The 10,840-nt window shown below is 47.5% G+C and overlaps 1 protein-coding gene across 2 annotated transcripts in view; it reads right to left on the reverse strand.

The window, feature by feature from the left end:
* Positions 1 to 8,956, reverse strand: part of spint2 (serine peptidase inhibitor, Kunitz type, 2) — a 54,708-nt gene extending 45,752 nt beyond the window's left edge. The window contains exon 1 of one of the 2 annotated variants that reach the window (XM_063063595.1): positions 8,423 to 8,956. In XM_063063595.1, the coding sequence (XP_062919665.1) occupies positions 8,423 to 8,801 (379 nt within the window). In that variant the 5' untranslated portion in view covers positions 8,802 to 8,956. The remainder of the gene's footprint in view (positions 1 to 8,422) is intronic. The other variant, XM_063063594.1, reaches the window with a different exon arrangement.
* Positions 8,957 to 10,840: the final 1,884 nt, after the last annotated feature.

Consider the following 10,840-nt stretch of genomic DNA (forward strand, 5'->3'; position numbering starts at 1 on the left):
TACAGACATGGCGGAGAGAAGCAACTGGAAATGCCTAGGAGGAAATGCGATGCTACCAAGCGGACCAATCACAGTTGTTGCGGTCTGCGTCGCTGAAGTTACTTTTTTGGGGAGGTGCACGTCACTCTATGGCGTAGGGTACGCGGTACCTACGGCGTACATTTGACGCAGAAGTATAAATCAGGCTTAAGAAGTTTGCAAAGATTCAGCATGAAACTTTGACAGACTTCTATAGACATGTAATGGAGAGTACGTTGTAGTGGAGAACACCTATTGAAAGGAGGTTGAGACTCGTGGGGAAAGCTCATGTTCCTGCTGACCAAACCAGTTTGGTAGGATTCTCACTCTCTCATTTGACTGTACGGCTGAGATGGCAATCAGGCCACACCACAACAGGGAATTGTGTGGGTGGGAAGAGCTCCTCTCCAGAGCATTGAGGGCCTGGTATGGAAACACCAATGCCCAGGAATGGAAAAGCCTACAAAAAGTGGTGGATAATGCCCAGTCCATCACAGGTAAAGCCCTCCCCACCATTGAGCAGATCTATGCAGAGCACCGTTGCAGGAAAGCAGCATCCATCATCAAGGATCCGTGCCATCTAGACCATGCTCTCCTCTCGCTCCTGCCATCAGGAAGGTGGTACAGAAGCCTCAGGATTCGCACCACCAGGTTCAGGAACAATTACCCCACAACCATCAGGATCCTGAACCAGTGTGGATAACTTCACTCACCTCAACTCTGAACTGATTCCACAACCTACAGACTCACTCTGCAACTCATGTTTTCAGTATTTGTTTTATTTGCATAATTTACCTTCTTTACTCATTGGTTGTCGGGCAGTCTTTGCTTATGCATAGCTTTTTGTAAATTTTATGGTATTTCTTTATTTTCCTGTAAATACCCATAAGAAAATGAATCTCAAGGTAATATATAGTGACATACACTCAGTGGCCCCTTTACTGGATACCTCCCGTACTCAATAAAATGGCCACTGAGTGAATGTCCATGATCCTCTGCTGCTGTAGCCTGTCCACTTCAAGGTTCAACGTGTTGTGCATTCAGAGACGCTCTTCTGCACACCACTGTTGTAACACGTGGTTATTTGAGTTACTGGCACCTTCCCCTCAGCTTGAACCAGTCTAGCCATTCTCTTCTGTCCTCTCTCATTAACAAGGCTTTTTCACCCACAGAACTGCTGCTCACTGGATTTTTTTTTTGTTCTCTGCACACTCTAGAGATCGATGTGCGTGAAAAGCCCAGAACTCCTGCAGTTCCTCAAACTGCCCCATCTGGCACCAGGGTCAAAGTTACCTCGATCACATTCCTTCTCCATTCTGGTGTTTGGTTTGAACAACCACTGAACCTGTTGACCACGTCTGCATGCCTTTGCACATCGAGTTGCAGCCACGCGATTGGCTGATTAGATATTTGCATTAACCAGGTGTGCGGGTGCACTTTGACCACTGAGTGTACAGTACTGCGCAAAAGCCTTGGGAACCCTGTTTTTTTTTTTTTTAAACACCTCGTTTCAGATGAGATGGTCTCCACGGAGCCCTGATCTCAACATCGAGGCTGTCTGGGACTACCAGGCGAGACAGAAGTGAGCGAGGCAGCCATAGTTGCAGAAGAACTATGGCAAGTTGTCCAAGTTGGAACAACTTACCAGCCAGTTTTCTTATAAAACTGCACAACAGTGTACCCAAGAGAAATGATGCAATTTGCAAGGGTGGTCACACCAAATGTTGATTGGATTTAGGACTTTTTTTTTTAAACTGTTTACTGCTCTTTATAGTAACATTTTTGATATTTAGAAATTTGGTTATTTTTGAAAGCATCTTCACTGTACAGAATTTTTTAAACATTTGCCCGAGACTTTGCACAGTACTGAATGTACTGGTTGTATTTTACAGTTGATTCTACTGCCTCAAACCAACAAATGTCAGCAATAATCAACCTGATTCTCATCCTAATTCACACCTCGGTGATCCCAGCCCCTTCCCACACTCAGGTTTAATACCACCGGCATCATGTCGTGAAATTTGTTAACTTTACAGCAGCGGTACATGATAAATAAACAGAGAGGAAAAAAAAGATAAAAAAGTAGAGGAGGTAGTGTTCATGGGTTCAATGTCCATTCAGATATCGGACATTACTGAGTAGGATGAAGCTGTTTATCCCACACAGAGGGGAAGAAGCTGTTCCTGAATTGCTGCGTGTGTACCTCCTTCCCGACGGCAAGAGAGTGAAGAGTGCATGCCCTGGGTGGTGGGGGGATTCTTAGTGTTGGACGCCACCTTACAGGCAGGTTTGCTAGAGCTGTTGTGGAGGGTTTAAGCTAGTTTTGTAGTCAGGCGAGATGGTAGCGTGATAGATCAGAGGGTGGGGCAATTGGTATAAAGATAAATGCAACGCATAGAGAGATTGTGAAGTGGGTAGAGCGTAGCTGCCGTTAGTTGGATGGGTTGAGATGCGTCTATTTTAATGCAATAAGTATGAGAACAAGGGTGATGAACGTAGAGCATGGGCCAGTACATGGAACTGTGACATTGTGGCCATTACAGAAACTTGGCTGTCACAGGGATGGAATGGCTAATGGATGTTCTGGTGTTTGAATCTTTCAGACGGACAGGGAGGGAGGTAGAAGATTGCTGATCAGTAATAGTGTCACTGCAGCAGAGAGCAACATCATTGTGGAAGGAGTCAGTGTGGGTGCAAGTCAGAAACAAGAATGGAGCAATCACTCTATTGGACCCCGATAGCAGCAGACACCGAGGAACAGATTGGCAGGCAGGTTTTGGAAAGGTGTAAAAAAAATAACAGGACTGCTGTCATGGGCGACTTCAACTTCCCTGCTGTAGATTGGCACCTCCTAAGTGTAAACAGTTTTGATGGGGCAGAATTTGTTAGGTGTGTCCAGGATGGATTGCTGACACAATATGTGGACAGGCTGACGAGAGGAGAGACCATACCAGACCTGGTGCTAGGTGATGAACCTAGTCAGTTGACAGATCTCTTGGTGGACGAGTATTTCAGAGGAGCGATAACGCTCATAACCTTGGACAGGATAGGAGCAAAAAGTATGGGAATGTATTGACTTGGGTTGATCCTATTAGGGAGCAACTTGGTAGCATAAAATAGGAAAAGATTTACAGAAATGTGGAGTTTTCTTTTATTTATTTACAGTGTAGAATAGGCCCTTCTTGCCCTTCAAGCCGTACCGCCCACCAACCTCCCGATTTAACCCTTGCCTAATCACAGGACAATTTACAACGACCAATTAACCTGACTGTGGCAGGAAACCAGAGCACCCGGAGGAAACCCACGCGCTCACTCAGAGAATGTACAAAATCCTCGCAGGCAGCGGCAGGAGCCAGCAAAGAGCTTAAGAATGGACCCAGGAGAGCTAGAAGGGGAGATGAGGAGGTTTTGGCTTGCAGAATTAAGAAACACTCCAAGGTGTTGCACAAAAGAAAATTCTAGGAGAGGCGCATGAGCATGAGCTCCCTCAAAGGGAAGATCAGAGACGACGTGCGGGGCCATGATTGACCATGTTTCCTGCCAATTAAAGCATAGAGGAAAATTGAGACATTGGGGCAACTGGGGAGGAGAGCGAGTGGTCGAACAGTCACTGTCCTCAGAATGCCGCTAGGTTTGAGTCACTGTCCTCGGAAGGCTGGAATTCAGAAGGATGGGGGATGCGGAATCTCATTGAAACCTTTCGAATGTTGAAAGGCCTAGACAGAGTAGATGTGGAAAGGATGTTTCCCATGGTGGGGGAGTCTAGGACAAGAGGGCACAGCCTCAGGATAGAGGGGCGTCCATTTAAAACAGAGATGCGGAGAAATTTCTCTAGCCAAAGGGTGGTGAATTTGCGGAATTTGTTACCACAGGCAGCTGTGGAGGCCAGGTCGTTGGGTGTATATTTGAGGCAGAGATTGATAGGTTTTTGATTGAACATGGCATCAAAGGTTACGGGGAGAAGGCTGGGGAATGGGGTTGAGGAGAGGAAAAGAGCATCAGCCATGATTGAATGGTGGAGCAGACTCGATGGGCCAATGGCCTAATTCTGCTCCTATGTCTCACGGTCTTACGGTCCTTGAAGATGTCTCGGATACTACAGAGGTTGGTACCCATGATGGAGATGACTGATTTTACAAGTTTCTGAAACCTATTTCAATCTTGCGCAATAGCCACACCCCCCACTCCCCCACTAGAGCAGACAGCGACACAGCCAGTCAGAATGCTCTCCATGGTACTTGAAAACTTCAAATGTGTTTTAGTTGACAAACCAAATCTCCCCAAACTCCTAATGAAATATAGCCACTGCCTTGCCTTCTTTATAGCTTTATGACTTTTTAGCTCTGTCCTCCCTCCCTGCCTTACCCTGGACTCCAAGCAGTGTAATCGGTCTGATCACGGCGGATGTGACAATTGCCCACAGGAAATAACACCCAGGTGTTGTCACCTGCCCTACCACACAGAAACCCCGCCCAAGGAAAACCTACTGCCCTTTAATGATGCAGGTTACATCACCCTTTCTGGCGTGTACACGCACACTTCCCTGGCGCATCTTTGCGCTAACCCACTTCTGAGGGAGGGCTGGAATTTGGCAGAGGGCGTGGCAACATCTCGATTCAGATACAGGGCGGATTAACTCTTCCAGTCCCGGCTTCCAGAAGGCAACGACATAACAACGCCAGAGACCCTGGGTTTGATCGAAGCCTCCAGTGCTGTCTATGTTGAGCTTGCAAGCTCTCCGCCATGACTGCGTCCCTTGGGGCACTTCAATTTCCTCCCGTACCCCCAATAGAGGCAAAGGACTCCTTTATACTCCTGCATATTCCCATTGGGTTCACTGGGGACTGGACGGCAGCACTAAGGAGGGTTAAACTTGCCACTGTAAATTGTTTCCCCCCCACCAGTCTGTGGTTGAGGGGTAGAATTGGGATGGGGGGGGAGAGAAGATGGTGGGGAGAAGGTACAGGGGAAATAAAATGAATGGGATTGCTGTGAGCCAGAATGAACTCGAAGGGGCAAAGTGCCTCCCAATAGACAATAGGTGCAGGAGTAGGCCATTCGGCCCTTCGAGCCAGCACTGCCATTCACTGTGATCATGGCTGATCATCCACAATCAGTATCCAGTTCCTGCCTTATCCCCATAACCTTTGATTCCGCTATCTTTAAGAGCTCTATCCATCTCTTTCTTGAAAGCACCCAGAAACTTGGCCTCCACAGCCTTCTGGGGCAGAGCATTCCATATATCCACCACTCTCCGGGTGAAAAAGTTTTTCCTCAACTTCGTTCTAAATGGCCTACCCCTTATTCTTAAACTGTGGCCTCTGGTTCTGGACTCACCCATCAGCGGGAACATGCTTCCTGCCTGCAGCGTGTCCAATCCCTTAATAATCTTATATGTTTCAATAAGATCCCCTCTCAGCCTTCTAAATTCCAGAGTATACAAGCCCAGTCGCTCCAATCTTTCGACATATGACAGTCCCGCCATCCTGGAAATTAACTTTGTGAACCTACGCTGCACTCCCTCAATAGCAAGAATGTCCTTCCTCAAATTTGGAGACCAAAACTGCACATAGTACTCCAGGTGTGGTCTCACCAGGGCCCTGTACAGCTGCAGAAGGACCTCTTTGCTCTTATACTCAATTCCCCTTGTTATGAAGGCCAGCATGCCATTAGCTTTCTTCACTGCCTGCTGTACTTGCATGCTTGCTTTCAGTGACTGATGTACAAGAACACCTAGATCTCCTTGTGCTTCCCCTTTTCCTAACTTGACTCCATTTAGATAATAATCTGCCTTCCTGCTCTTACCACCAAAGTGGATAACCTCACATTTATCCTCATTAAACTGCATCTGCCATGCATCTGCCAACTCACCCAGCCTGTCCAAGTCACCCTGCATTCTCATAACATCCTCCTCACATTTCACACTGCCTCCCAGCTTTGTGTCATTGGCAAATTTGCTAATGTTACTTTTAATTCCCTCATCTAAATCATTAATATATATTGTAAACAGCTGCGGTCCCAGCACTGAACCCTGCGGTACCCCACTGGTCACCGCCTGCCATTCCAAAAGGGACCCGTTAATCGCTACTCTTTGTTTTCTGTCAGCCAGTCAAATTTCAATCCATGTCAGTACTCTGCCCCCAATACCATGTGCCCTAATTTTGCCCACTAATCTCCTATGTGGGACTTTATCAAAGGCTTTCTGAAAGTCCAGGTACACTACTTCCACTGGCTGTCCCTTGTCCATTTTCATAGTTACATCATCAAAAAATTCCAGAAGATTAGTCAAGCACGATTTCCCCTTCGTAAATCCATGCTGACTCGGACCAATCCTGTTACTACTATCCAGATGTGTCGTAATTTCATCTTTTATAATTGACTCCAGCATCTTTCCCACCACCGACGTCAGGCTAACGGTCTATAATTCCCTATTTTCTCTCTTCCTCCCTTCTTGGAGAGGGACAACATTAGCCACCCTCCAATCTACCGGAACTGATCCTGAATCTGTAGAACATTGGAAAATGATTACCAATGCATCCACGATTTCTAAAGCCACCTCCTTAAGTACCCTGGGATGCAGACCATCAGGTCCTGGGGACTTATCAGCCTTCAGACCCAACAGTCTATCCAACACCATTTCCTGCCTAATATAAATTTCCTTCAATTCATCCATTACCCTGGGTCCTTTGGCCACTATTACATCTGCGAGATTGTTTGTCTTCCCTAGTGAAGACAGATCCAAAGTACCTGTTCAACTTATCTGCCATTTCCTTGTTCCCCATAATAAATTCACCCGCTTGTCTTCAAGGGCCCAATTTTGGTCTTAACTATTTTTTTTTCCCTTTTCACATACCTAAAGAAGCTTTTACTATCCTCCTTTATATTCTTGGCTAGTATTCTTACCTTCGTACCTCATTTTTTCTCCGCGTATTGCCTTTTTAGTTACCTTCTGTTGCTCTTTAAAAGTTTCCCAATCCTCCAGCTTCCCAATCGCCTTTGCTATGTTATACTTCTTCCCTTTTATTTTTATACTGTCCATTACTTCCCTTGTCAGCCACGGCCTCCCCTTACTCCCCTTAGGATCTTTCTTCCTCTTTCTTCCTCTTGCACCTTCCGCATTATTCCCAGAAACACTTGCCATTGCTGTTCCACTGTCATCCCTGCTAGGGTATTGTTCCATTGAACTTTGGTCAGCTCCTCCCTCATAGCACCACAGTTCCCTTTGTTCAACTGTAATACTGACACTTCCGAGTTTCCCTTCTCCCTCTCAAATTGTAGATTAAAACTTATCATATTATGGTCACTACCTCCTAATGGCTCCTTTACCTCGAGGTCCCGTGACACAAACAAAAGTCTTTACTCCTCCAGCTGGAGGAACTCAGTGAGTTGAGTACAGGTGTGTGAGAGAAGTGGGGGTAGAGAAGAGAGAGAAGTTTCTTGTCGAGAGCTTCGTGTCTCCACAACCTTAGTTATATTGGGTTTTTTAAAAAGCCTGACCCAGGAAACTGAGGATTTAACGAAAGGAAACTGAATGTTCGTCCCTTCAAAGGAAGAGACCATAAACCCACTTTGCATGGTCTTTGGAAATGTAATCTGTGACCCTGTGGTCTTTGGAAATGAATTCAGATCCGAACCAGTGACCCTATGGTCTTTGAAAATGAATTCGGAACCGAACCCATAACCCTGTGGTCTTTGGAAATGATTTGAGATCCGAACCAGTGACCCTGTGGTCTTTGGAAGTGAATTGGGAACCGAACCCGTGACCCTGTGGTCTTTGGAAATGATTTGAGATCCGAACCAGTGACCCTGTGGTCTTTGGAAATGAATTGGGAACCGAACCCGTGACCCTGTGGTCTTTGGAAATGATTTGAGATCCGAACCAGTGACCCTGTGGTCTTTGGAAGTGAATTGGGAACCGAACCCGTGACCCTGTGGTCTTTGGAAATGATTTGAGATCCGAACCAGTGACCCTGTGGTCTTTGGAAATGATTTGAGATCCGAACCAGTGACCCTGTGGTCTTTGGAAGTGAATTGGGAACCGAACCCGTGACCCTGTGGTCTTTGGAAATGATTTGAGATCCGAACCAGTGACCCTGTGGTCTTTGGAAATGAATTGGGAACCGAACCCGTGACCCTGTGGTCTTTGGAAATAATTTGAGATCCGAACCAGTGACCCTGTGGTCTTTGGAAATAATTTGAGATCCGAACCAGTGACCCTGTGGTCTTTGGAAGTGAATTGGGAACCGAACCCGTGACCCTGTGGTCTTTGGGAACCGAGCCCGTGATTCTGCGGTTCCTAGGCAGTGTCTTCTCCGCCGGCACCACCCTCACAACAGGAAAACAGGCAGGCAGTTTGTTGTCGGGGGAGGGGGAGAGAGAGAGAGAGTCGGGACAAACATTTTACCTGCCAGTGTGTCGTTCTCCTGAGAGGAGACCAATTTCAAACTGGCCTCGAAGCCCTGGCGGACGAGGAGAGTGCAGACCGACTTCTGCTCGCGGGTGCAGTCGAAGAGCAAACACTGAAGCCCCCCTGAAGCGGAGCCCCCGACCAGAGCCAGGCTACAGCGCGCCAGGGCGCAACAGTGGGACAGGCACGCCGACGAACTGTTCACTCGCCGCACATCCAGCAGCTCGGCGCCGTTCTCCAGGCTCTCCGGGTGCAGGGTGAAGCCTTGGGAGGTGTTGAAGGAGCCCACGCATTCCCTGGTCGGGACGGGGTCGCCCGGAGAAGCGTAGATGAGCGAGACGCAGGTTAACTGCAGGAACAAGGCGAGCAGCGCCATGGGGGCAGACACACACACCTGGATTCAACTCAACCTGTGAGACTGGCCAGGAAGAGAAGCGGCGTCTCCACCTCCCGACACCGAAGCCCAATCAAAGTCGCCGGGAAGTCTGCCCTCTCCCTCGCCCAGCCCAGCCCAGCTCCACAGCAATCTCCACTTCCTTGTCGCCGGGGCCAAGACTCCTCCTGCACCCTTTTCGAGATGATTAATCTTTACCTACAAACACTTGCCCTTTTTAATCTCTTCTGGCTTTCGACAAAGGGGGGGTCAAAAAAAAATGCAGCCAGTCGCGGAGGGGGGAGGAGACGAGGTTATTTGAACCACCAACTTGTTCTTGCGTCACAATGAAGGCCTGTGAGGATTTCTAGACGTCTGTGCTTGTTATTCAAAACTAGACTTCAAAGTTCACAGTATAAATATATCAAACTCTCTCCGATCTGCTGGAGGATCGTTAGATCAACAAGTTAATAAAGATTTAGTTATATTTTTTCCTCACCTCTTATGGGTGGTTTGTGAGCGTGTACACATGCACAGGCCTGGGACTTTGAGGGTTTGGTGCAGTCTCTCTGCTGCTCCTAGTAGTGTGCTCTTCTGAACTGAGATCTCGGATGTTGTTCCCGGGACTTGTTGGAGCCACTCTCCCATTCCAGGTGTCACGGCTCCAGGTGCTCCTCTCACCACCGGGATTACTCTGGCCTTAACCTTCCACATCCTTTCTATCTGCTCTTTCAAACCCTGGTATTTCTCCAGCTTCTCATATTCTTTCTTCCTGATGTTACTGTCACTCAGGATTACCACATCTATTACTCTTGCTTTTTCAGTTCCTTGTCCAGTATAATGCAGACTGTACAGCCAAATCAGCTTTGAGATCACTGGCATTACTTTCTCTCCAGCCCTTTACCTTTCCTACCAATCTAGCTTCACCTATCACCCTTTAATTGATTTAGATTAGATTATGAGGACACGTAGTCCTCTTTTATTGTTATTTAGTAATGCATGCATTACGAAATGATACATTATTTCCTCCAGTGTGATTTCACAAAACACAGGACAGACCAAGACTGAAAAAAACTGACAGAACCACATAATTATAACATGTAGTTACAACAGTGCAACAATACCATAACTTGATGAAGAAGTCCGTGAGCACAGTAAAGTTCAAAGTCTTTCAAATATCCCACATCTCATGCAGGCGGGAGAAGGAAGAAAAACTCTCCCTGCCATGCCGACCACAATCCGACTCTGAGTCGTCCGAAAACTTCGAGCTCTGATCAGCTCTCCGACACCGAGTACTGACCGCCATCTCTGTCCAAACAATTTGATCTCCTATCTGGTCGCCAACAGCAGGCAAAGCCAGGGATTTTGAGGCCTACCCTCAGAAAGATTCCCGACCGCACAGTAACAACAGCAGCGGACGGGCGTTTCAGAAATTTTTCCAGATGTTCCTCTGTGCTTTCACGTCCATCTTCATCAAATCAGTATTGTCCACGGCCCCTATTTAACAGATACGATATCATTTTTCATCGGAGAGCTGTGCACGTGCGGCGCGCTGCCATCTCCTCCTGCCAATAAATAAATAAATTATTTATTGAGTTACAGCACGGAACAGGCCCCACTGGCCCTTCGAGCTGCACCACCCAGCAATCCCCCGATTTAACCCCTGCCTAATCACAGGACAATTTACAATCACCAACTGGTATGTCTTTGGACTGTGGGAGGAAACCAGAGCACCCGGAGGAAACACACGCGGTCACAGGGAGAATGTAGAAACTCCTCACCGGCAGCAGCAGGAATTGAACCGGGGCCGCTGGAATGGCAAAGCGCTGTGCCAACCACTACGTAACCGTGCCGCTACCTTCTAGCGATCCTCCTCCCCCTCCCCCTCCATCTTTTTAAACTGGCGCCTCCCCTCCGACACCTTCTCAGTCCAGATGAAGGGGCTTGACCCAAAATGGCGACTGTTTACTCCTCTTCATAGGTACTGCCAGACCTGCTGAGTTCCTCTAACATTTTGTGTGTGTGCTGCTTTTAACATCACT

Source organism: Mobula hypostoma, chromosome 12 (assembly GCF_963921235.1).
Source record: "Mobula hypostoma chromosome 12, sMobHyp1.1, whole genome shotgun sequence".
Classification (NCBI taxonomy): domain Eukaryota; kingdom Metazoa; phylum Chordata; class Chondrichthyes; order Myliobatiformes; family Myliobatidae; genus Mobula; species Mobula hypostoma.